The sequence below is a fragment of the Dermacentor silvarum genome, chromosome 5 (genome assembly GCF_013339745.2).
Source record: "Dermacentor silvarum isolate Dsil-2018 chromosome 5, BIME_Dsil_1.4, whole genome shotgun sequence".
Taxonomy (NCBI): Eukaryota; Metazoa; Arthropoda; class Arachnida; order Ixodida; family Ixodidae; genus Dermacentor; species Dermacentor silvarum.
In genome coordinates this window covers 99,272,024-99,299,203 of record NC_051158.1, presented here as the reverse complement: position 1 = coordinate 99,299,203, position 27,180 = coordinate 99,272,024, and the positions used below count along the sequence as shown (strand labels likewise).

The 27,180-nt window shown below is 45.8% G+C and overlaps 1 protein-coding gene and 1 long non-coding RNA gene across 8 annotated transcripts in view; one reads left to right on the top strand and one right to left on the bottom strand.

Moving 5' to 3' along the window:
• Positions 1-27,180, bottom strand: part of LOC119453641 (oocyte zinc finger protein XlCOF6) — a 791,503-nt gene that overhangs the window by 678,523 nt on the left and 85,800 nt on the right. The window contains exons 4-5 of the mRNA XM_049668312.1: positions 12,306-12,512; positions 7,609-7,967 (exon numbers count right to left, since the gene is read on the bottom strand). Coding sequence (XP_049524269.1) covers positions 7,609-7,967; positions 12,306-12,512 — 566 coding nt within the window. The remainder of the gene's footprint in view (positions 1-7,608; positions 7,968-12,305; positions 12,513-27,180) is intronic.
• Positions 1-27,180, top strand: part of LOC119453653 (uncharacterized) — a 415,401-nt gene that overhangs the window by 318,976 nt on the left and 69,245 nt on the right. The window contains exons 4-6 of one of the 7 annotated variants that reach the window (XR_007467217.1): positions 7,008-7,091; positions 7,345-7,440; positions 7,693-7,776. This is a non-coding gene — a long non-coding RNA (uncharacterized LOC119453653). Of the gene's footprint in view, positions 1-7,007; positions 7,105-7,188; positions 7,260-7,344; positions 7,526-7,692; positions 7,816-27,180 lie in introns of those variants that run through there. The other 6 variants (XR_007467221.1, XR_007467216.1, XR_007467220.1 and 3 more) reach the window with 6 other exon arrangements.

Sequence of the window (27,180 nt, the reverse complement as noted above, 5' to 3'; positions counted from 1 at the left end):
CGAATTAGTCGAGCTGAAGGATGACATTTTCTCAACGCCAGAAAAGACCGAACAGCACCATCGACGCCGCGCCTACGAATAACCCCGCGCGCTTTGGCCGTCTCATTATTGTTGGCGGCGCTGCGATAGATGGCGCAGCAATCGCAGCAAACTTCACTGTACGGAGCCGAAATAAAGCGAACGTATAAATTAAAAGCCGCGCACGTCCGCGCCAACAATGGTGCCTTAAGCTTTTAGCCACAACAAAAGAGAAAATGTAGAGGCAACGCAAGAGAATCCACAAGTTATGTGGGTAACAGAACTCCGGTAATGACACTTTAGGGGAAAGGGGGGGGGGGGGGGGGTGTAGGCTACGTATTGCCAGGGGGGGGGGGGGCTCAGCCCCCCCCCCCCCCCCCCCCGGGAAAACTCCGGAAGGGGCTCGAGCCCTGGAGCCCCCACGTAGTCGGCGCCTATGGATGCCACTGAACTACAGAATGATCTAGGCGGCGCCGAAGATTGCGGACCGGACCGGTAGGAGTTCCGAGAAAAAGTGCCACATTAACTACGGCATATATGGCAAATAAGCTGAAATTCTCCGTATTTCATTGCTGTATGTGTGTGTTTCTTCGTTAATCCCTGGTCCACATTATGGTCTTATTTATAACAACCGTATTTCGCCGTCCATTGTGTTTCATTATGTAATTACGGTACGCGGACGAATGCTATAATTAATAAGTATAATATCATTGAAGAGTGCCTTATGTTTTTTTTTTAGCTTTTCTTGCGAACTTCGCACCTTTTTACCGGAAGGTTTCTTTAATTTGGCGCCTGCCGATACGAGAACAAATTAGGAACTGTGTTGGGCTTCAATTTTTTCATTCCATAGGCTTGCAATACTTTCGGCTAAAACTGATCGTAAAATGGAGCTGAAGCAGGACAGTTGAGGCTTGGGTTAGTCGGTACATACTCGAGAGGGAAACAGCGCAAAAACACACGACAAGAAGACAAGAAGGGAGACACACACCAGCGCTGAAGCAGGACAGTGATCTCCGAGTATACGCATGGTAAGAAGCAAATTTCTTCCATTTGAATTTGTTTTGTACATACTCTTGGGAAAAAAGACGACACAAGCATGGATATTTTTATTATACATGTAACTAAAAGGAAACGCCACTTATCTAATTATATATTGGGGTTCATGCCTTCGCAAGTGTACGTAAACAAAAAAGTAGAAAAAAATGCTCACCATATTGAAACTTAGTAAAGATACAAGCAGCACACAATAAAAGCAAGAGAGTATCAGGCGCAAGGATCACACATGCACAGTTACAAATTAGGAGTTACAGGCATTAACTTATAAATTATATACATTTGAAAACTAAAGCACACGCGAAAGCACGACAAAAGATTTGTCACGGCACGAAGAGTCAACAAAAAAGTTCAGCGACTCAATATATTTGCACAATTATAGGCGCTCTGTATTGAGCTGAACGTAGAGTCCGGCTACGCAAAGAGCATTAAAATATCCAAGCAACTTCACTCACATATATAAGGGAAGCTGTAAGATTCACCTTCGCAAAGAACGACGTGCTTAGAAGAGGCGAAATCCTTTCTCCCGACGTTATGGAGCACTGCTCCGGCGCACGACATTCCGTTCTCCTCGGGGGAAAGAAAATAACGCTAGCCCTTTCTCCGACCTGCTGCTGCATTGAAACGCGCAGCAGCAAGGCATTTCCACAGAGAACGAAGCTCAGATTCCTACGTTAAGACGGAAAACCCTAGGAAACACACGTCCGGAGCGGCAGGGCGACCACCGCTTGGAAGGCGCATGGCGGGCGCGAGGAAATAAAAGCGCGCGAAAGCAAGTTTCGCGCCGTTTTCGTGACGTGAGAGTCACCTGACGGGGTAGTATTGCGCGCCGCAGCCATTCAGCGTGGCGGATGCGCTGGCTCCGCGAAAGAGGGAAGAAAAAGAGGAGGTTGACGGCTCCGGAGAGGGTGTTGCGACGTAGATCAAAGAGCGCCGCTACTTTCCAAGATCAACGGGCTTTTTAATGGCGCGTAAAACCCCTTGATAATTCTAAAGTACCGCCACTCTTTGTACTCTGCCGCCGGCGCGCCACCTCCTCGCCCCTCGCGAGTCCCTTCCGCAGCAGACGGTCTTGTGCCCGTTTTCCTGCACGATGATTGGTCTCCCTGCCGTTGCCCTTGGAAACGAGCGGAGCTTGCGTTTTGCTTTTTCGTTCGCGCCATTTTGCACCTTAGCTCGGTTGGCTCGGCGTATAGAGAACGTCGCACGCTAACATTGCACGCTGTTTCGTGCACTGTCTGCTAGCGCTATGCCGTGCTGCTGCGCATATAACTGCAGTAAGAAGCGTGATGATGGTTATGCAGTTTTTACGATACCGCAAGGAAAGCGTGATGGCTTGCGCAAGAAGCAGTGGCTGCACAACATTGTCCGAAAGAACTTTGTTCCGACAAGCAACTGTATTGTTTGCGAGTTAAGGCGTCTTTCTTATTGCTTATCAAAGCATCCCCTAATGCAGCATTTTTTCAATTCTTCCGGCCTGCTAATTAGCATTTTTGTTGCGGCAATTTGTACATTGCATAAAAATTGGGTTCTACTCAGAATGCTGAATATTCTACTGGGAGGGACTCCATCACCTCGCACTTCGTCAACTGTTATTCAATCGGAAATGCAGCATTATAGATTCTGCTTTCCACGGAACAAATATACCCGAAGATACAGCCTCTCGATCGCACTTTTCGTGATTGTTAGGATCCGTTGCCTGTTTTACAGAAAATCGGAATAGCAGCTTGTAGAGGAGCTATTTACAGCTTCGATGTAAATATATTTTATACACAACAGTTATTTCTCAATTTACTCTTTTTTTGCGTTCATGCCTTTTGATGTTTTGGATTCCTTTATGCTTACTGTTATTTTTTGCGTTCATGCATTTTGATGTTTTCTATTCATTTATGCCTAATATTATTTTTTACTTCATAAATTTGTTCCATTGGTTCGCACTGCTGCTAATCCTTGTATTATTTTATTTGTAACCTTCATCGAGGGTCCCGTTGCAGTCTTGTACTTTGGGACCCTCGTCTGTATATTTTATATGCTGTCATTAACATACGATGTAATAATAATAATAAACTGATTTGATTTGATGTGTGTGTCAGTCACTTAAATACAATGAATGCAGGGCCTGAAAAAAATTAGTCAGAAGTATACCCGTGGTATTGCAGGTGATGAGCGCCAGCTAGTCCACATTTTAAGGCGGGACCCTTAGTTGGAAATGTTTCAAGGTGAGCGATTGAGGTACAGAAAGTAACGTGACCTAATGAAGGCCAGAAACGAGCCAAATCATGTCCAGCCGTGTATGATAGATTAATAATGATTAGCAAAGAAAATTCAAGACTGATTAATGATTGCATTAAGGTGTTTGAGGTAGCTTAAGGTGGATTAAGGTTAAATAAGGAGGGCTAGGGTCGATTAAGGATGATTAAGGTGGATTAGGGTGGATCAAGATGTAATAAGGAGGATTAGGGTGAATTAACATTGATTAACGTGCATGAAGGAGGATTAAGATTGATTAAGGTCGATTAAAGTGTATTGAAGATAATTAGGGTGGATTAAGGTTGAATAAGGTGGATTGAGGTCGATTAAGGTGTATTAAGAAAAAAGTAGGGTGCATTGAGGTGGATTAAGGTCTATTAAGGAGGATTAGTGGATTAAGGTCGAATAAGGTGTGTGAAGGTGGATTAGTGTGGATTGAGGTGAATTACAGTAGATTTTACAAGACTCGAATTCGCGTCTCTTAGGCGATAGCTAAGGACACCTGGTAATCTTTTTCAGCTCTTGAACTTGCTTTGAACTGGACTGCTATGCACGCGTGAGTAGGTGACGATTATTATTTGGTTTTCTCAAGGATACAGGCAATGTGCAGGAGGCAATCGCGCACCCTTGCTCTTGACTTCTAGGCGGAGGCCGGGAATCTTCGCTTTAATAGCGAATGCGTTACAATCACCTTTCTTCGGTTTTGTTCTGTGGGTAAACCTTTTCCATCCATGTAACATGAGCCGATGTAATTGTATCGATGTGCTTTGATTACGAAGGTTGAGCAATAAGTAATGATTATGGTTATGATGTAGCAATGCAGGGAATATTATGTACTGCAGCGTATTAGCTACTTGTATAAAGGACGTTTTATTCATCCTGCTTGAGTGATTAACTCTTCGATAAATGTTCTAGCTACATTTCACTGAAGATCAATTTGAACCGCGCATATTACAAGAACTTGGGGGAAAAAAAGCTGAAGCCCAACGCAGTTCCAACAATTTTCTCCCACCGACCTGTCGTGAAGCACAGGAAGCCCCCTTGACAGAGGCATGAACCTCGAACTGACAGTAGTAGGTGATTGCTGCTGCTTGCTCCTTGTCCCGCCTCTAATAATTTCAGCAATAATGATCTCGGTCGCTTAATGACGCAGCCAATGACACTATGATCTGTTATGCAGAGCCTGTCGCCACCGCAAGCTTGCCCGCAATCTATAGTACATTGCATCGGCAATAGGGCCCCTCGCTAATCAAAATCACTATTTTTTACTATCCTACTACATAATTTAACGGTATGTTGGTGTGAACTATCAAAACACCTTATCCAGAGGCGTTTCTTTTGCCTAAAAATATGGAATGCCTTCTCCCATAGGTACATGACATGACATGACAAGAACTTTATTTGAGTCCTGAGGAACTGAGATCTAGGCGAGCCGAAGGCTCCCCCAGATTAAGTCGGTGGGAGCCCGCCCACGATGGGACCGGGAGACCAAGTCCAGTCGCGATGTCGTGGGCCCTCTGGACTGCCTAAAGTTGAATTTGAAGATTGCTGCTCTTGAGGGATTCCTCCCATTGCTTTTTCGTGATGTGTGGAGAGGCGTTAAGGGCTGGGCACAACCAGAGCATGTGAAAAGAGATGAGTCATGAGCACATTTGGAGCACGACTGTGAGTAGTCAGGGACTATCCTGTTAAGGGACCGGGGAGTGGGATACGAACGGGTTTGCAGAAGTCTGAGTGTGCTAGCCTGAGGTTTGTTCAATTTGGGGTCGGGGGGGGGGGGGGAATATCCTCCTGCCGAGCCCTAGCTGGCTACCCCCGACAGCACGGTACGTGAAATCGCGCGCTATCTGGTGGGCCTGCTCGTTAGGATTACATCCGAGCGAGTTAACTGAGGCATCTATATGGGCAGGGAACCACGAGATGTGGTATCCTCCTTCGCTGCTCTCCCGAGTTCTTTGAAGTGCTTTGTTCACAATATTGTTCGCCTGTTCAGACACGAGTGCGGCCGAGAAGGATCTAACTGCTGTGCGTGAGTCCGAGAAGATGATAGGGGGAACTTTTGCGCTGTGAAAAGCCAGAGCGATCGCCGCTTCCTCTGCCACATGTGCAAACTTAGTATAGACAGAAGCTGCATTAAGCAGGTTGCCCTCCGCGTCTACAACCGAGACAGCGAACTTATCCCCACTGTCATATCTGGCAGCATCGACAAAGAGGGCCCCTAGTTTGTGCTGATTTATCTTGCATGCGCTTCATACCGGTTCTGATTAGAGAGTCGAGTTCGGCCTTTTCCGCCTTACCCCAATTAAGGTACGGCGCGATGTAGGTAACATGACTTAAGAAGAATGCCTGGTAACCTCTGAGCAGATTGTCCTCTTTCAGACTGCCTCTCCAACTTGAGATGCGGGCTAAAAGTCTTAGGAGATTACTAGCCTGTCCAGTGAGCCTGTTGAGGGCCGTCGAGTTGCAGCCCTTAGCATCAATGTGGAGACCTAGAATCTTGATCGAGTCCATCCTTGGTATGGGATGTAGGTACACCGAGTATTTTTTAAGCTTCATTGACACCGACTCCTAAATAATAATCGGTAAATACCTTTCCTCAGCGTCTGTTATTGTGGGCAATGAGTGGTTGCCGGCACCGCTTCATCGCACTGAAATTGTGCAACCGTCCTAGTCAATGCAGAAACCACAGCGCAAAAACTACTTTGACATTGAGACAAACACACAGACGGACGATGCACTCGCCAGTAATTTATTATAAGAAGGCACGCTGAATATCATACCTGTGGTCCACATGCGCGCACATGCAAGAAAAAACTGCCAAACACAGAGCGATTTGCCACAAGCAATACTAGATCAGATGCACAAAGTAAAGCAGCGGATCATGTGGCAGAAAAAATAACATCACAATATCTGCGTATGCACGAAAATTTGGTGGGGTGCATCCAGTGCATGATAATTCTATGGACATACGTATTCGTTTGTAGTCTGCGGAGGGCGGTGCCTTCTTCCTTGCTTAATTTTGGATGTGGTGGAGGATATTGTCTTCTTTCCAGTCGGTAATGTTGCAAGCCGTAATTTTTCAGATCGAAATTAATATTGAGTACTGCTCAAATAATGAAAAGTCGCAATATAACAAAGCAAATTGCTGATTTTACCAGCTGCACTATATTGAGCTTAAACTGTACATAGAATTTTTTTTCCTGATCTATAACAGCTTTGTGTGGGTCAGCTTTCATAATGTCTTTTGCACTATGTTCAATAACATGCTGAGAAAAGATCTGGTGACCCGAAAAAAGTGTTTCAGGGCCTCTTTAAGAGCACATGGAGATGCTTGTGCTACCTGATGCAGAACACTATGCAACATGCCACACATCTGTAGATTTCTAATTCAAACTCTAGTTCAACACGGTTGTTGACCTACCCTTCAGTATCATGGTGCTGTGCTCTCTTTTGACTGCTCAACTGATTAGACCGCATAAAAGACTTGGAGCAGATGGTGCAACTGTATGAGTTCGCTGGTGTATTTTCAGGGCACTCTTCAATGAGAAGCAGGAAGGGCAGGAAGGGCACTGATATGGCTTCTCGCCTGTGCCAATGCACAGGTGTTTCATAAGATTGGCCTTCTGTGAGAAGCTCCGAGAGCATGAAGGACACTGAAATGGTTTCTCGCCTGTGTGGGTACACAGGTGTTTCATAAGGTTGGCCTTCTGTGAGAAGCTCCGAGAGCATGAAGGACACTGAAATGGCTTCTCGCCTGTGTGGGTGCGCAGGTGTCTCATAAGAGTGGTCTTCTGTGAGAAGCTCCGAGAGCATGAAGGACACTGATATGGCTTCTCGCCTGTGCGGGTGCACAGGTGTTTCATAAAGTTGGCCTTCTGTGAGAAGCTCCGAGAGCATGAAGGACACTGATATGGCTTCTCGCCTGTGCGGCTGCACAGGTGTTTCATAAGGTTGGCCTTCTGTGAGAAGCTCCGGGAGCATGAAGGACACTGAAATGGCTTTCTCGCCGGTGTGGGTACACAGGTGTTTCATAAGGTTGGCCTTCTGTGAGAAGCTCTGAGGGCATGACGGGCATTGAAATGGCTTCTCGCCTGTGTGGGTGCGCAGGTGGGCTATCAGGTGGAATTTTTGTGAGAAGCTCTGAAGGCATGAAGGGCACTGAAATGGCTTCTTACCTGTGTGGATGCGCAGGTGAACATTTAGGGTGTCTCTTTTCGAGAAACTCTGAGGGCATGAAGGGCACTGAAATGGCTTCTCACCCGTGTGGGTGCGCAGATGAACATTTAGGGTGTCTCTTTTTGAGAAGCTCTGAGAGCATGAAGGGCACTCAAATGGCTTCTCACCCGTGTGGGTGCGCAGGTGCTCTTTTAGGTGGGTCTTTCGTGAGAAGCTCCGAGAACATGAAGGGCACTCAAATGGCTTCTTGCCTGTGTGGGTGTGCAGGTGCTCTTTCAGGTGGGTCTTTTTTGAGAAGCTCTGAGGGCATAAAGGGCATTGATATGGCTTCTCGCCAGTATGCAAGCTGGAATGTGCTTCCAGACGAAACAGTTTATCAGTCTCATATTCACAGAGATGACATCGGTGGAGACATCCTTGCTTTGAGTTGTCACATGTGGCAGTTGATGGAGAAATAGAAGGCCTCGATGCTGCACGAATCAAACAGAAGCAAAAGTTATTTTTAAATGCCAGAAAAGAACACAGATGCTAAATTTAATGAAAAGCTTTTTCATTTTTTGATTTGTGAGATCTTAAGGGTGATTTCTACTATGAAGAAACAAAGAACTCCTAATGGTCCACTTCTTTATATTCTCAATATTGCTGCATTTTAATGCTTCATGAAGGCATTTGAATGCTGTTCGTGAAGTCCACCCATTAAAATAGTTTTTTACAAACGTAAAAAAATACAAAGTGAGAGAATGATAAGTGTTTGAAAACTTTCATGGATTTATACACCCCTAAGAGAAAGGTTTAAAAATGTATTGACCCAGCTTGCTATCTGATTCTCAATCAGCATTCGAGGCGCGGAGGCCATTTTTGGAACTTGCAAAACTTAAGATTCGCAGGCACGACGATTTTGTCTCGTATGAGATTTCATCAGTAGGTTTCTTCTTGATCACGCGCTGAATTTGGGCAACACATTTCCTAACGTAAGATTGTAAAAAGCCACCTAGAAAACGCAATATTTTCCCCCATATAACCCGCCAAAACATACAACCCGCATGGTTTCAGAACAGCCTAGAAAGGAAAAAAAAAATATGCACACATAACCCATGAAAATTACTGCATACAGCCCGCAGATGTTTACAAAAATAGAATCCATCTTGGGACAAACGACTTGTCCATGTCATATCTTCAGTCAGTGACTTTCAACAATTTTTTAGCTGCTGTTGGGCCATTGAGAACACTTTATCGTGATCCACGTTCTACTTTACCAGAGCTGCGTGCACTATTCACTAACTGCTAAATGCAAAATGGAGAAGGAAGCTTCAGCACACAGGTGTGGAAAGACGGTGGGGTTCCCCAGGAGATAACGAAAGATTGAGTAGGTGGGAATCTTGCCCTGAAGTGTGGCTTTGTGGCAGTGCACGTTGTGCTGCAATGAAGCCACGCCTGAAATTGAAAATCCTGTAATCTGCACCCCATCACTGACCTTACAGTGAGATTTTTACCATTCTTAATGTGGGTTATACGCGGAAAAATATGGCAACTTCTTTCTGAGTGATCTCGCCATTCTTCATCTGAGAAAACAACTTGACAACCTGGAATATTCTCAGTGATATCCTTATAGGCTTGAGAAAGTATGACATCTTCGGTTGCAGTTTTGTTCAAAGTGAAACAATTTGGCATGCATTCTTGCCACTATTTTGTGATGGCTGAGCACAAGGAAGAGATCCTTGTACACTGCCATTACAATATAGTGGCAAATGATTGCTGGAACTGACAAGGAATGGTCGAAACAAACTGCTCGCTTTGCAAAGTGCAATGCATTTTAACACACTAGCAGGTGACAGTATAACTTAACATAAACAGCTGGATAAAAATAAGGCAGGCAAGTGTACACAATGTTAGTTTCTAGTTACATTTGGGTCCACACTCGTGCTTGGTTTTTGCAAGGAAAAGTTAACCAAGGAGTGCTTGATATGCTGTTGCATCTTCACATGAAGGAATGGCACATGAACGTGGTGGCTGGAATGGCTAGAAAAGAAACTTGACTTGTATAAGACCAAAGCAGTTGCACAGGAAACAACAGGATGAAGCAGTTATTGTGGAAATAATGCAGCAGTTCGTAAATTATTACCCACATGAACATCACCTCAATAAAAAAACATTCATTTCCTATGGCTAGGGCTACATTCATAATACGCTTCTCCCCATAGCCCCCCATTTGATTGCTATCACAGTCACCTATAACTGTTTGCAACATAGGAATTGAAAAACACAATCAAATCTTCAGATAGAAGAATTTTGACAGAAAATGCTCCATGCCATTCTCTGTGCCACCATTGCAGTATTCGACACTCTGAGTAGCCAACTTGTCGTTGTAAAAAACACTAAAATGAGTATAATAAATATTGGCTGTCGGCCCCTTTAATAAGAAGTTTGCTTTCACCTCTGGCCAATCCTCCTTGTCATGACAGCAGAATTTTTATGCATGTCAATGTTCACAGGTTGGCAGTTGTTTCCCTGGTGCACTAGAATGCAATGCAGCTTCCTGCAGACACATTTAGAATCCCAGTTCCAATTCTGTTACCTCTATCAGATATACCAAAATGGCTAGTTTATTTACTTGCTGTAATACAGCAGAACCCCACTGATCTGTTTTTCGAAACCACACACAAAACATAACTGCTGGGAAAACAGCCTGGAAAGGCTGCAAATTGCCACAGCAACGCCAGAAACAGCTCTGAATGGCTGCCAGCACAGTTTTTACATATCTCGGTGCTATACTGTGACTGGCGACGGATGGTACACGTGTGTATAACTAAAGGACACATACAATGTTCCATGAAAGTGGCCATTGACATTATCGGCTCAGTGCCCGCAGTAACGATGAACTGCCCTTGACAGTAGCACGCTTCTCGACGATGCGGCCAGCACGCGCCACCGTAGCAGTCGACGCCCCAGTTCAAGATAACGCGCCTCGACTGTCTCGCCTGCGCGAGCTGCTTCCGGCATCCGACTCCAGCGCTTGCCGCATCGTGAAGCAATGCGCTCCGAGATTTCTCCTAAGTGTGAAACAGACTACATATTGTGCCAAAAGCAGACAGGGATACCATTTACAACTGCGCACTGTATCCTAGACGATAAATAGATATTAATAGGGTCTTGTTAATACCTCATATTAAAGATTTGGAGGATGCTTAAGCTTCGCCTTTAAGAGTGGAACGGGATAGCTTTATCAGGTGCCGTTGACGTTGACACCAGATTTTCCACGACACGAGGCCCGATAGAAAACAATGGCGGGCCATTCCCGGTGGCAGTGCCGGGCAGAGCAATGGCTCGTACCCCCGTAAGTCAGAGGCTACAAGCATTGACTCATCAATGCTTCACACCCTCGTAAGCAAGGAAAAAGGGGTTTGTGTTTGCGAGTTTCCTCGTAATAGAATTATGACGTTTTCTTGTCTATTCAAATTACAATCCAATGCTATCATGTCTGCAGGTTGTGTGTATATCGGACTTTAGGAATTTTCTTATGCATTTTACTTTGAGAAATTCAATTAGTTCAGTAACACCTCTGCACCACATGGAGGACCTGCGTGGTAGTGGTTTTTTCTGACTGAATACTTCGGCGGCGGCTGATGTTGACACCAGATTTTTGGCGAGATGGGGCGATTAACACTATCACGTTAATACCTATTATTCCATAAAACGGCAATTTACGCAATAATATTTTATGTTTAATAGACACGAACACATTTTGAAGTCTAAGAATAACTACTGTGTCATGAACAAATTTTTAATATTACAAATTATTTTATCTTTTATTCTGATAAGTGGAAATTCACTGAATTTTCCTTTCTGGAATCCATAATGACTAATTATTATTGCTGAAGTTTTAGTCAGGTATTTTCTGCATTTTCCGTGTAGAAGCACTGGTACAGGGCGAGCACAAGAATTGCTCACTAGTGTCTTGTTTCTCAACAGGACAAGGCTTGGCTTTTCGCATCAGCAAAGGCGGATGAGCTTGTAGCGCATTGTAACAAGAGTGCCATGAAAAAATAACTATCTACTGTAACAAATTGGCGGCACAGAAGAGGTCGCGTCAGCCACTACAGTCTGCAAACAGTGCACAAAATACCTGAAGGTGCTATCGACGGGAGAGCATCAAAACGAGTGCATGGCCAAGCAGTCACCTCAAGACACCTACAGGTCGACTGAAGTGATTGCTGGCTGTGCACCTCAGGTGACCAGTGCATGCTGCTCATTGCCTGATGACAGAGTTGTGCATGCCTAGCCCTGCTAAGTCATGTGCTGTGGGATGTCGGGACTCAAAGCGGTCCTAGAACAAGAACTCTGACAGTTCCTTGAAGTTTTCACCTCAGTATATGATACACCAAAGAATGTTTTGTACTTAGTGTATTTAAAATTTTTGTTCCAATTTTATTCACCTCAAACACAGGGGTCGTCTTACATTCAGCACTGATCTATACTCACGTTCTTACACTAATCACTGATTTAGGCATTACTAAGAGACACAACAGCTGTAATGTTATCATAAAGCAATGTAAATGCTACAACAGGCATCAGGGCTCTGGATTAAGCTCTACCATCTAAGGTGCTTCAATGTGCTCAGTAGAGCAGTACTTTTGCATTTTGCCCCAATCAGAATGCAGACAAGAATCACAAACCTGCTTATTTGTCCTCAGCACAAGAATGTCATACACACTTGAGCTGGTCGTGCCAAGCTAGGCATGACCTGCTCGCCATTTACCACAAGCTCACACAAGTAAGCAAAAGTAAGAGAAATGCCGGTCACTGCCCACCTGAGCTCGTGCTTAACTGTTCCACAGTCTCCGTAGTCTGCATGCTCCTCGACACACTCCTTGCTTTGAGCGAGCACCCAACAGACTTGTCAGCCAGAGGCAAACTGCACTTCGTGCCAATCTCGACATGACCGACGACCTTGGAAGGGGTGTAGCATGCCCTTTTGGCAGTGATACTTTCAGCTAGGCTCATCGCATTTCTGAGGCCTGCAGAAGATAAGTGGAGTGATTGCAGTGCTGTTACAGCATTGAGAAGAAGAGATAAATACATCAATGAAAAAAATGCAGAGGCAGATTACAATGCATAGCCGTGGAACACCATATAATCCTTTTGGTTCAGTATTCCTAAAGGGCTACAAGGGACCATCCACATTGAATACTTGAAAGCAGAGCAACCTTTTTCTGTGCATGGTTTACTTATCTCGGACACTTTTTCATCTCATACATGTTATAATGTTATTGGTGTCGTTTGTACTCCATCGCAGTTTGTAGCGACAATGATCGCCTTGTAGGAGATCTCTTTGCAGAACAAGGCAGCACTACCTGCACTCGGAAACTCCTCCATTGAGGCACCACCCGTTTCACCGTCAGTAGCAATATAGAGGCTAAAAACAGTGACGTGCTTCCAGAGCTCGGTTATGTCAGCGGCTTCCACCATGTTGGTATCACTACCATGGGGGGTTTTGCTCTGGCGCACAAAGCCTGCTTCTTTGAAACAGTAGTTGATGGTGAAAAAGGTCACGACACTCCCAGTTTTCGGGATCAACAATATCATCGAATGCATGAGCTCGTACTTCTATGAGTTTTGAAAAATTTTCAGCTTTGTCTCAAGCAACACAGTTTTGTGCTTTGTCAGCACTATCATTTACAAACTGGGCTGTCCGCTGCCTCGGGCCTGCTTCCGCGACGAATTTCCCACAGTTTCCAGGCTCGCCAGAGAAAGAGATCGTAGAAAGTAGGACGCCACCGTGCCGCTTTGCATATCACTTTTAGCCCACTTTTTGCCAGTATAAAATTTTGCACTATTGGACATTTTATTTCGACCTACCCGGTTCTTGGCCAATCCTCCAGAGTGGGTACGTGCCAGTATATCCCAAGGATCTACATCTAGATCTGCAATGTGCAGTACGTGCGACGTCAGTGCTCCAACAGTCAATCATCTATTGTGGGACTGTCCCGGTCTCGCGAAAGTAAGAGACAAACAAGAGACGTGGTATTACCTCGCTGGAGGCATGGACCACGCCACCCCCTGAGGCCGATGCCGGCAAACTATCAACTCGTTATGGGAGTTTGTGCGCGAGGCCGGCTTGACCGGCAGGTTATGAATGTGTTTTTTTTTTGTGAGCCCCGCCATTGACCCTTACCCCTGCTTAGGCCACTGAGCCATCCTTTTCATTAAAGTTCATTTTCTCGTTACTTCTTGGCATGTTGTGGCACCACTACAGTGACTATAGGTACCACAACATACTAAAAAAATCAACAAAAAACACAACACGTGGGCAAAATTGCACAAAACACCAAAGCAGCAGCAGCGATCATGCAATACCAAGGAGGTTAAAACCTCCTTGTGCAATACAGTACAGTAACACCCCCAATGGCAAAATTTGCAGTGTCAACTGAGAAACTAATGATAAATTGCGTAGAGTTTTCCTAACAGGTACACATATGCGATAAAACACAGAAATGCAGCACCCAAAGCAAATAAAATGGCATGTTAATGCGGTGCGCAGCCTGCCATTTTTAAATCCTAAGGGGCATGACTTTTGCACGATGTTCAAACGGCTTGGAGAGCTCGTTGACACAAAGTTGGCTCTTTATTCTATGGTTCACAGTTGCCGTTGCACTGAATTGCTCCTCGGGCATTGTACAACTTTTTGGTGCTAAAACCTAAAAATTACATTTTTGGCCGGTTCACCCTTAAGAGAAAGAGAGAAAAAGTCGCAGTTTCGCCCTAAAGGTGAAGATTGATTGCGATAGCAAATTAGTAGGGAGCGATACGAAGCAAGAATAGTAGTTTAATTGGCCGTATATGTAAACATTCACTTACTGACTAAATAGACAAGCAAGGTGTCACGCGCACACAGGTAAACATGAACACATCTCGCTCGATGACCATGGAAACTCACTGTGAGAACGCCGGAGTGAGAAAGCGTGCCAGCAGAAGCGGGCAAATTGACCTGCACGCTGTCTCTCGTCTCGCTTCTACGCGAACTAAACGTCGAAAGCAGAGGGCGAACGAAGCTACCGGCACTCGGCGCATGCACTTTGTCCCCATAGCAGATCGCTTTGATCGAAGATGAGGCCCGCGTGGGCGGGCACTTTGCCCACTGTCGCAGATCGCTTTCAAGATACGACGCCCGCGCGCCCACGCTGCGAGCAGCAGCCGACGGAGCAACACGCACCCCCCCCCCCCCCCCCGCCCTCTCTCTCCATTGCCTCACTCCTGTGCTCTACCCATGCTTCGCGCGCGCGCAATACGACTGTGCACGCTTCCGGCCTGCCTTTCTCGCTCACGTTCGCTACATTGAGCCGCGACTGTCGGCTCCTCTCGTACGCTTTCACTTTCGCACACAGCGTACGGCGACGGTTTTATCGCCGTTGGACTTCATACGGAAACTCACGGCGATGACGACTGGCAGAAATGCACTTGGAGTGTCCATTTAATTGCTATCGCAATAAAAAAGCACAGCTGGGCAGGGCATGTAATGTGTAGGATGGATAACCGGTGAACCATTAGAGTTACAAAATGAATACCAAGAAAAGGGAAGCGCAGTTGAGGACGGCAGAAAACTAGGTGGGGTGATGAAGTTACGAAATTTGCAGGCGCAAGTTGGAATCAGCTAGCGCAAGACAGGGGTAATTAGAGATCGCAGGGAGAAGCCTTCGTCGTGCAGTGGACATAATTATAGGCTGATGATGATGATGTGCTTGGTTAGAAAACAACTCCAATGGTTTGATGCTCTGTCGAGATTTTTAGGCCTGCCAACCTTGGAATTAAAAAAAAAGCATGACAGTGGAATCCAAAAAATAGTCAAATTTAGTGAAAAATATGAAATATTATTTGATTATTTCATATTTTGCCTTTATTAAGTAAAAGCTAGCAGACTTTGTTTTGTAATGATGTACCAGCCACGCAGCACAATAGTCGCAGCAGCATTAATCGGTCTGTGCTGCAGACAAGCAGAAATGCTTATGAAGTTTATTAATGAAATATTCACGAAACATCTGTTGAGGACTCAGTTGCTGTATACATACGAGGGTCGATTGAGAAATAAAGTTTCCAAAGAGCTCCAGCTGCAAGGGAATGTGCGAGGCGAAATCAGGCAACACCACTGTGCGTGGCTGTTCCCCTACTCTCGATTCCGCCCGGCCGCGCTTCGCTGGGCTGAGCAGCCGTCCGAGATGGAGGTGCCCATTGTTGCTCCCGGCAAGTGTGCGATTCGTTCCATAATTCACTTTTTGCACGCCAAAGGGACTTCACCCGTGGATATTCATCGTCAGTTGGCAGAGGTGTATGGCGACAAGTGTATGTCAATTCAACACGTCCGAAAGCATAGGTGGCTCCAGGGCTCGAGCCCCCTCCGGAGTTGTCACGGGGGAGTTAATTAGTCAATTATGCATTTCAATTTTTTGTGCAAGTAATGTCCACCTCTTCGAGTAGACGAGCTCATGAACTAGAATTGCGCTATCTGCCACAGGCAACCTTTAAAAATTTTCAAAGTCTTCGCTGAAACACCTTGTATATACAATTCACTTAGTACCCAGATGATGCCAAGCCGGATTCACTCGAAATCAGAATAACAGAAGTCTAGGTCATGCGCAGCAGCACTTATACTCGGACTCAAAGTAAAAAAAAAATGCAGTTTGGTCGGGAAGGCGAAGCAGTATTAGTTATAGCGAAGTAGAAGACAATTACACGAAGGAAGATTCTTACCGTGTAAATCCATGGAAGGATCGCACCCGTGTAAGGGCCGCACCCCCAACTTGGCAGCCAATATTAAAAAAAAGAGACATCCAACTGAGAAGCAGTTGCATTCCGTGCACTGATTCTGATCAGGCTCAACAGCGAATTGTCGCGCGCAGAGAACTTTCGCGCGTCGCTACTGGATGTCGAGAGGAGGCGATCGTGGAGATTTACGGCGGATTTCATACTCGTAGTCGGAAAAATGAGGTCAAATGGCCCGGTCCCATGAAAGGCCCGTCGAAAATCTCGATATAAAAGTATGGCCTTTACAGGAGTCTATACGTTAGTTATAGTGGCCATATAAATTGTATCAAACATTGACCTAAAATTAAAATAGCAAGCATAGTGTAATGCACAGACTGTGTAAACCTGTAAATACCTCACTCGATGACCTCGAGCACTCGCTTTCACAACGCAAGCATTATGAAGAACGCCGGCAGTGGAGGTGAACGGTTCGTACAGCCGCGCGATTCACCACAACTGCGAAAATTAGATTCATCATTATCTGCCTAATTTTATGTCCACTACAGACGGCCTCTGTCAGTGATCTGCAATGACCTCTGTCTCTTAACTCTGCAACACTAGGGGTGTGAAAAGACAGCCCAGCAAGGAAGACAGCGCGCACGAAGTTAGCAGCCATCCCTGCTCGCCCTTTATCATTGCACCCACCAATGATTACCAACAATTAGATATGGCAAGCGGGCCGCTTAAGCGTCAGCCGCGCAGTCATTCACAGCTACGGCAGGGCTTGAGAAGAAGACGCGTGCTCTCCTTCCCATTCACGTTTGAGTACGTGACCTACAACTAACCCGAATATTGAGCGTGTGGGAAATAATGCCCATCAAGCCGCCATCCTTTTCGGCTCACTGTTACGTGCTTTTTCCTGCACCCACAGTGTATGGGTCGCCCACTTATATGGCTTTTGGATTGAATGCGGAACATCACGGCGACGACAACAGCGAAAATTTGCCTGGAGTGTCGATATAATTGCTTTTGCCAGAATGCGAGAAATATGAAATCGTTCGCAAAGGGTGTGTGTGTGTATATATATATATATATATATATGTATATATATACAGGGTGTTTTTTTTTAGCTGCACCAAATTTTTAAAATTAGAAAAATATATATCTTGTTCACGTTATCTTTACCATTCGTGTGCACCGATTGGCGGCCTCCAGATACAGAGCAATTTCCGCACTTAGGTGCGTAATTAGCAAAGTTACGCTAATTAACTTTTTAATTATCAACAATAGGTGACTACAGCAAATGAGTACTTTGGGGCCCGTCCTCGACACTACCTATCCCAACGATCAAATTTTCAATAGCGGAGTTCATGTGAGAGCTAAGCGACCAATTAGTTCCCCCTGGCAGTCTCCTTGAAACCGAAACTGGCCGCAAAAAGAGCGTCGTTATCGTCGATGTCGCCGCCCCCCTGCCTTTCGTCACGTCTCCGAGGTAGGCGCCGGTCCGGCCCGCGAGCAGCTTGCGTTATCTCCTTGCTATCTGCGGCGTTCGCCGTCGACGCTACAGACTGATATGACGCCGTGCCTGTAGTATCTAAAAGCCCAAGGAGCGGGGTTCACGCTACAGCGCAACGTGGCGCCCGAAGGAATGACGAAGTAAATTTGGTGGCCCGCCGGCATTCAAGCGTTAAGCCAACGCCGCAAACAGCAAGGAGATAACGCAAGCTGCTCGTTGGGCCGGACCAGCGGTGACGTCGAAGACGTGACGAAACTGGGGGGCGGCGACTTCGACGACACAGACGCTCTTTTTGCGGCCAGTTTCAGTTTCAAGCAGCCTGCCAAGGGGAACTAATTGTTCGCGTAGCTCCCACATGAACTCCGCTATTCAAAATTTGATCGTTGGGCTAGGTAGTGTTGAGGACAGGCCCCAAAGTACTAATTTGCTATAGCCACCTATTGTTGATAATTAGAAAGTTAATTAGCGTAACTTCGCTAATTACGCACGTAAGTGCGGTAATTGCTCTGAATCTAGAGGCCGCCAATACGTACACTCGTATGGTAAACATAACGTGACCAAGATTTACATTTTCCTAATTTTAAAAATTTGGTGCAGCTAAAAAAAACACCCTGTATATATACATAGGTAGGTTTCTGAAAGCTGGTCACCCCCCTCCCGGAAAAATGCAAACTTTCCGCCTATGTCTGAAAGTGGTGCAGGGAGTTTAGTGCCAGTTGGAAGGACGTCAACGATGAAGAACCGAGTGGAAGACCGTCAGTTTCGGAGGCGATTATCGAGATGGTCCAACGCGAAGTCCTTCAAAACAGGAGCATCACAGTCACGGTGAACTTGTTGCTCAGATTCCTGGGAGTTCTTACGGTACAGTGGAAAGAGCTTTGACTGAAAAATTGGAGTATCATAAGTGTTGTGCTCGATGGGTACCGCATCCGTTGACAGCAGAACACAAGGAAAAACGCCTTGCCTGTGCTCACCAGTTTCTTGAACAGTGTCAAGAAGATAAGGAAGGATTGTTGGACTCCATTTTTATGGAAGACGAAACGTTGGTATTTCATTTCACTCCCGAAATGAAACAAAAGTCCAAACAATGACGTCACTCAGGGTCACCAGTCGCGAAGAAGTTCAAACAAACTCCTGCTGGCAAAAAAGTCATGGCCAGTGGTGTTTCGGGATCGTAAGGGGATACTGCCGACCGATTTCATGGAACCTGGGACAACAATCAACTGGGAGTTGATTGGAGTCAACTGATGATGGGAGTCAACTGGGAGTTGACTGTTGCAACTGTGTTGCAACAGTTGTTGTGCAACACTAAGAAAACTCAGGTGAGCTATCCAGAACTGCCGGTGAGGACGACTGACAGCCGTTGTAATGCTGCTTCACAACAATGCCCGACCTCACGTCTCCCGTCAAAACTCAGGACATTTTGAAAAACTTTGGGTGGGTTGTCATGCCCCACCCACCGTACAGTACGGACCTCGCGCTTCGCGATTGCTGTTCCACAAGTTAAAGAAACACGCACTTGAGTGGCCAACAGTTCAGGAGCGACAATGAAGTCAAAGGAGAGGTGAAATGCTTCCTCAACGGGTTGGTGGCGGCGTTCTACATTGGGATACTGACATTGGAGCACAGTCTACAAAATGCGTAGAAAACAATAGCGATTAGGTCGAAAAGTAGAGCAAAGTGTCTTCTTTCCAACGATGTACAGTACAGACCACTTGTAACGTAACCGCTTATAGTGCACGACCGGATATAGTGCGGTCTTTTCAGACTCCCGTTAATTTTCCCATAGCACTATATGTATACACGTATCGCTTATAGTGCAGTTGCGGGAAACGAAATACCGGTTACAGTGCGGCTGCCTGGGAGTACGGAAGTCAGCGGAGACGGCGAACGCTCCCCTCAAACGGGCGCTCCAAGGAGTGCTCGAGGAAGAAAGAGAGACGAAGTGGAGGAGAAGGGCACGTGGTGCGAACGAACAGCCAGTGAGGCTGAAACCAGAATCTTGACTGCGAGTCGTGAAATATCACGGCGCGCATAGCGAGCGAGGGGCACGAAACTGCCAACGCCGGCCAACGCTCGCTTCACGATAACAGCAGTAAACGAAACTTCGGGGAGCGGGCGGCGCCGGCACGGCACGGCGAAGGGCGCACGCGGAGACCGTGGAATGTGAGGGAGGAGGGCGGCAGGGAAGCGGATTTTACCTCGGCAACTCCGCCGCTTCGGTGGCTCCTCTCGCCCTCCCTCGTAACTCCCTCACTTTCGACTGTCACCGTGCACGCCCGCCGGTCGCCGCTCCAGCCGGCCCGGCACCAGCTCCCCGAAGTTTCGTTTTCTGCCGTTATCGGGAAGCGGGCGTTTGGTTTGCCGGCGTGGGCAGTTTCGTTGGCCAGCCTGGGACAGCGCCGCTGCTTCCCTCTGCGCCGTAGCCACAGCGTGCAAGGTCAACACGTGACTAGAAAGTAGAGGAAGCATAACGGAGAAAGAAGGGTTCACTGCCATTTTCTACGCATGGCTACGGTAGCGTGGCTGAGACGTCGGCACGTACACGCATGTTTCGGCGCAACGCAGAATCAGTGACCTTGCCATTTGAGAGAGGGTGAAATTTCCGCCGCGTTTTTTTTTCTTTTTTTTTTTGTTTTGTTCGCGCGCGACATTGGGGGGGTCTTTCCTAAGCATTTACTCTATGTCGGTGCCGGAGCAATGCCAGTCGGAGGCGCCGCCGCGTGATTTGGTTCGAATTAATGAGATTCGACTGTAAATTGAATGCAAACGTTCTAGCTGCATTCCTCAACTGTCGCATACGCGTGGCGGCTTGGTGCAGATGTTTTGCATATGTGCGGGCCTTGAATATTGTTGCTTTGGTTATAGTGCGGTACCGCTTATAGTGCGGACATTCGCGACTCCGGCGACTTACGTTATAAGCGGTCTACACTGTGCATTGCTATGAGAATAAACAATGTTGTCTATTTGTAACATTGATGGGAACCTTATTTCTGGACCAACCCTCGTAGATTGGTTCTATCATTTGATGTTGCTGCTGTGCGGGTATAGGTCTGCGTTAACAGGTCCTAAAAATTGGGCGATCAAAAATCACTCAGCGACTGTCTTTTTTAAAATTGGTATTGCCCAAACTATATGCAAATGAAAAATTATAAAATATTTGTGTCTATATGACAGTCGTAAACGAAGGGAAAAATGGCTAGACGAAGCTGGGAATTAATAAAGCAAGAAAGTGTTTGGGCTTGGTTCAAACCTGACAACAGCTTCAAAGTATAGTCAGAAGGTTGGCCCAGCATGCTAAACAGTGTATGTATGTTGGCAAGAGTTTGAGGGCATTACGGTCAGCTCTATACTTTCATCTGCAATGCGTGTGTCAACAACTGGCCTCCTGAAAGTTGTTTCCTATGTAAGCATGTTTGTGCATGTTGCAGCTCAAGAACTGTAGTTTTAGTTACCTCTTTCTGTGCCTGACTTGACAGATGAGCATGCTTATGAAAATCGGGATGTGTCAGTAGTATACTGAGTAGGCATATGTCAACAGGCTATAATTTTCTTTGTCTTCAGGTATTTTTCTCACCTTCCTTTTATTTGTTGCACACTGTAGACCGATGAAGGTCCAAGCACAAAAGAGAGGATGAAACAGTAAATGCATAAATTAATTTTTTAAATTACAAAATTAATGTGTCCTGCTTTGATGCCCTAATACATACGTGTCAAAATTTACAATTTTATCACGAAATGTCAGATTTATAGAGGTAGCTTACGATTCTTGCACTGACAGCAATAAATTTAAAATCTTTTCATTCGCGTCCTATTAAGGGCAAAACTAATCTCAACAAAATGCAAATATAGTCATTGGACAATTCTCAGAGGCAGACTTTTAAGACCCACTCGGTTATTCAGACTCGCTCGTAGTACTGCCACAAGTAATGGTAAGTGAAATTTGGCTGCCGTTACATGGACATTTGTTTTTCTGTGAAGCACATTCTTTTTGCTGTGAAAATATAGCAGCATGCCTTTTCATAGCGCCTTTACATAAAGTCGGGCAAGGTTCCAAGAAACATTGCATAATTTGATTTTCTAAAGTCAGTTTTGTTATACAGTGCAATGTATTGCAGTGAAGCATATTGAGATGTGCAAACGTACGGAGTTTGGATGAACAGGATAACGAAGCTGGGATGGCTCTGTAGAAACTTCTTCCTCACTCACCTGCTATCATCATCGTCACTGTTGTTCCATTAAAACGCTATGCTTGCTCATTGACCGCTCTTCCTGTACGTGTGGTCCTTCGCAGGTTTCTACAAAATGGGGCCAAAACCCAGGAACTGTTTTAATCAACGACAGAAACACCCCCAGGAACGACTGCAGCTATGAGCCCACGCATGGATTCGCCGAGAGGAGTGGAGTCAATGTCTTCTTCTTTCTGGGGTTTTACGTGCCAAAACCATTTCCGATTATGAGGCACGCCGTAGTGGAGGGCTCCAGATTAATTTTGACCACCTGGGGTTCTTTAATGTGCACTACAACGCAAGCACACGGGCGTTTTTACATTTCGCCTTCATCGGAATGCGGCTGCCGCGGCCGGGATTCGATCCCGGTGGAGTCAATGTAAGCGACTGCCATCATCCATCCACCGACAGCCGCCTGCTACAAGGAGACCGAGCTGATCATGGATAGGGCCCTTATAAGAACGACGGTAAGCGTCATCTTTGCTGATATTGACGCAGGGCTCAGTGAGGCTGCCACAACGGCTCAACTGCACCTCATGAGCAGCCGGCTCGAAATGCTTCATGAGAGGCTTTGTTTCCTTGATGAAAAGATTGAAGTGCTCACTCCAGACGAAGAAATATATGAATATACCCTTCAGGTAGATTACAGAGATAAACTGGTTACACTGCAGTTTAAAATCAGATTTGCTATTGAGATGAGACAGAGTGTAAACAGTGAGAACGTGTCACAGATATCTGGAAGCGGAATGGCCATCTTGTTACTCATCTTGAACAAGTAGCCACAAGGATACCGAAAGAGCCTTTGTACAGTGTGCAGGACATTCGAACGGTTCAAATAGCAACACACGATTCGACAACATATCTGACGAACAGTCCAGGATCCCACGAAGACCTCATTTTCACCGAAGAGTCACGGTCCTGTCCAGTCAAGGGAACGCATACTCAGTAACGTCTGCTGTCGAGCTAGTTGGCACATGACTAGAAATGGTTTTAGGTGCAAAAAATTAAACACGTGCGCCAGTCCGTGTCTTTTATTCTGTCGTCCATGTCTAACTTTTTGCGCCTAAAATCATTTCTAGAATGCATGCTCATTGTTTTGATGACCATGAAGGTGCATGTATGAACTGAAGCGAAATGAATTCCAGCCAGAACAGGTGCCGACAACAGGAGGCCCATCGTCACTGCGCAATCAACCTAGAAGAGCGTCTGCCATTGCCACTGCTGCCATGGCCATCGGGGATCGAACCCAGGACATTGTACTAAAGTCAGGTGGATGACAATTTCCCTTTTCATGGACCCTTTTTTACTTTGTGGGTTTCCGCAGAACTGATTTGCCAATACCTGAGCTTAGGAGCAGGCAAATGGTCGACGGCAGAGACTTTGACAGCCTCGATGCTGTGGGGTAGCATACAAGAGCTTATTGGCCACTTGCCTGCTTGTAAGGTCACACAGTATATTAAAATGAACTAAATGCTGTGGTATTCCATGCCAAAACCACAATCTGATTATGAAGCCCGTCGTAGAACATCTCGTACAGCAATGCCGTCGCGTGGCTGTCAAAGCGCGACGGGATTACCCCTGCAGTTAAAAGGATGTTTCACATTTGCCAACGTGGCTGCGAGTGGGACTGGCTAACACTTCCAGGGCTAATCTTGTACACATATGCAAACACCCAAGAATGTTGACAGGACGGTTGGTACGGTAGCTTAATGGTAAAGCAAATGCATGCATAATGTGGAAGATGCGGGTCCAACTCCAAGCTGCATCACTTTAATGTTCCTTGTCCTTATCATTCATAAATTACAATTAAGCACAATTACTTTCTCCTATGCTTTCTCTGGCTTCATTGTCCATTTCTTTCATGTGATTGTAACTAATAAAATAATGAGCTGGTAGGATCCTCACATTCCACTCGCTTCTTTTGACTGTAGCAGGGAAAGTGGCATCGTACCACACTACTCACGAGCTCAAAAATGTTAAACATGGTTTTGGGGCACAAACACAAACACACAAAAGAAGGACACATACAAAGCGCAAACTAGGAACCAATTTATTTATTCAAAGGATGAAACATACGATGCAAACTTTGTGCGCACGTAAGACACGAAGGTTGTGACAATGCTCTAAGTTGGCCTCAAACAAGTGCAGGATCTCTCTGATAAATATCCCTCATGCACTGCCCAATATCATAATACACGGTGCACATGAGTAGGCCTTGCAAATTGTGCTAAGATGCGTACCATCAAATTTATTTGGAATGTTAGAAGTGCACCATATTATGGTCGTTTAAACACTAGTCCATCTGACCCTCATAGCACTTGCCACAGTGGAGAGTTACCTCGTAGATAACCCCCACAATAGAACACAAAGTGCTTGGCATGGCTCTTCACACATCCTTGTCTCTCAGTACTCGTGGTCCACAGACACAATTAGGCTAATCTGTTAGGTGTGGGAGGAAGGCATGTCGGCGTTATCAGATCTAAAGTGGCCACTTATGGTTACATGCCCCTAAATCCAAGGGTCAACATCAACATAGCAATATGTACCAAAAGACAATATCGTATTTTCCGGTGTATAAGTTGCTGTTTGAGTCCAAATTTTTCGTCGATGCGTCTAATAGCACAGTGGGACTTATATAGGCTCCGGCCAAGGACAAGGTTCAGCGCCGTCCGCGGCAAGCGCTGTGTTACTGGGAAGGCCTCCGCGCTAGCCACACTAGTCAGTGCGTGCATGGATGTGTGTTTGGACGCTTCTTGTTTTGCTGCGTGCTATGTCACAAGTCCTGCATTGTGGCTTTAGTCCCGTTGCAGGCCTAGAGAAGTACTTTCGCCCCTCTGCACTGTCACTTCTATACAAGTTATGGGAAGCAAGTCATGTGGAGTCTCTCTGCGAGGTGGACGGCATCAACGTGTTCGCCAAGTGCCGTTCCCAACAAGGAAAGCAGTATTACAGCGTTTCTTTGCACGTATAAGCCAATAATACAGAAGTTATCATCGCATGAGCAATGCCGACATTGTTCTGGAAGGGGTATTAAAATCCTGTCACTTTGCATGCTCTCAAAGTGTCAGCTTCTGCCGCCCATTTCTGTCTTCTAACTTTTCTGGAATGGTGTAATGTGTGTTACTTCGACATTTGGGCAAGTGACAACACTCATAGCACGTCTCGGAAACTATTTAGCAGCACAAGCGCACAAATTCGTTGCATCGATGCTTGAAGAGGGAGCTTTGGTTCAGGGGCACCTATCTAAATACATTGGAACGATGAATCCTTTCCTCAGCAGTCAAGGCACTGAATTTGTTAAGGTTTGTTACATTTAAAAGAAACTTTAAGATTAGGTAACTGCATGAAGCAGGCTTCTTATTTATGTCGTCAGTTGCTTAAGAACATTTGTTTAATCACAACATTTCAAAACCGAAACTAGAAAATCCACAACTCTGTTAATCGGCAATGAAAAGTAATTTCACAGTTGTGTAAACTGTACCTAATATTACATCTAAAACGGACAAAATTCTGTTTATAATAAATAGCTCCGAAATATACGACTACATGTGAGCCTCTGCACAGCTCTTGTAAACATTGCAAATAATTTGCGTAAGCTACAAATTTATGCATCAATTTTTTTTTTGCTTAAGATGATCTAACTTATGCATTTCACAGCACTGTGATATTTGTTTATCGTGCAGTTGTGGGTTTTTAAACTTCGTTCTATTTTGTGGGAGCTTATAAATTTTTGATACTTTATTGAAAAAAATCAGGTCCCTAATCAACATTTTGCTTGCTACAGTCACTAGGATTCACTAGTTCCCAGATGACACACACGCAAGCGAAACAGCAAAAATTCACATGCAACCTACAAAAAACTACACAGCATTTGCTTACGAATAAGGGAGAGAGAGAGAAGAGAGGAAGGAAAGGCAGGGAGGTTAACCAGACTTTGTCCAGTTCGTCCAATTGTCCAGTTTAAGGCTACACTATTGAATATATAGTTACACCTGCTTATAACGAACCTCTATGTAACGAATACCTGGATATAACGAAGTTTTTCTATTCCCCGCCGTTACTCCATAGAAGCACATGTATTTGAGACCTCTACGTAACGAAGTGGCAGCAGGAGACCCCCTCAAAATAACGAATTTTCCCCGCTGACAACCTAGAGATTTCGCCCCAAATTTTGTCATTTTTGCGCGAGCAGCAACCGGAAGCACCTTCACCGCCGCGACGGAATGCGAAGCAGTGGCGGCACGCTTAGCACTCGAATTCACGGCAACTGCAAGGCGAGAGCGAGCGCACGTGTGTGTGCGCAAGGCGGGCCTGCATCCCTCGACCCGGCGATCTTGCCGCCGAGGGCGTGACCTTTCGCCCTCCCGATAAAACGGGTCCAAAAATTGCCTGCGCATTAGAGTCGAGTATGACCCTAAATATGCGCTACCATATCGCCATCAGCATTTCAATATGGCCGCCTCCTATGCACTTCGAGCATAGCTCCCGTAGCTTCGACCATGTGTGCTTAGGCATTAGTACGTGTGCTTAGGCATTAGTCGACCAATTCAGTTAAACAGCAAATGTTTACAAGTTTATACGACTCGCAACAACAGACCAATAAAGACGCACTCATCACATTCCATGAAATTTGCACACATTATAAACACCAACGCCTAACGTATCCCCCCCTCTCTGTGTCGAGCACGCGCCAGAGAGAAATATTGTGGCGCCAACTACAAACTCGCACTTTTCTTACCCCACGCACTTTGCACTTATTCTTTCCCGACACATACCCGACACCCAACGGTCGCTTCTGCCCTGTCCAAACAGCAGATCTCTCCCATATCATGTGGAAATGCCCCATCACATATCCCCCCCGCAACCTCAAACCATTAATTAGTAGTGAGGAGCTGTGGGAGACTGCCCTGCGCAGCTCTGATCCCACCCTGCAGGACCGAGTCCTGACTGAGATGGGCTCAGGAGGTAGCGGAGGCCTACCACGACTGGTAGGCGGACGTCTGGCAGCAGAAAGTGCTAAGACTGGAGTACACAGGCCTCCCTCTCTCCCCCCCGGCCCCTCCCCTTTCTTAAAAAGGGAAATAAAAGTTCATTCATTCATTCATTCATTCATTATATGGCCGATAAAACTACTATCCTTACTTCGTATAGCTGTCTGCTAATTTGCTGTCGCAATCGATGCTTCACATTTTGGGTTAAACT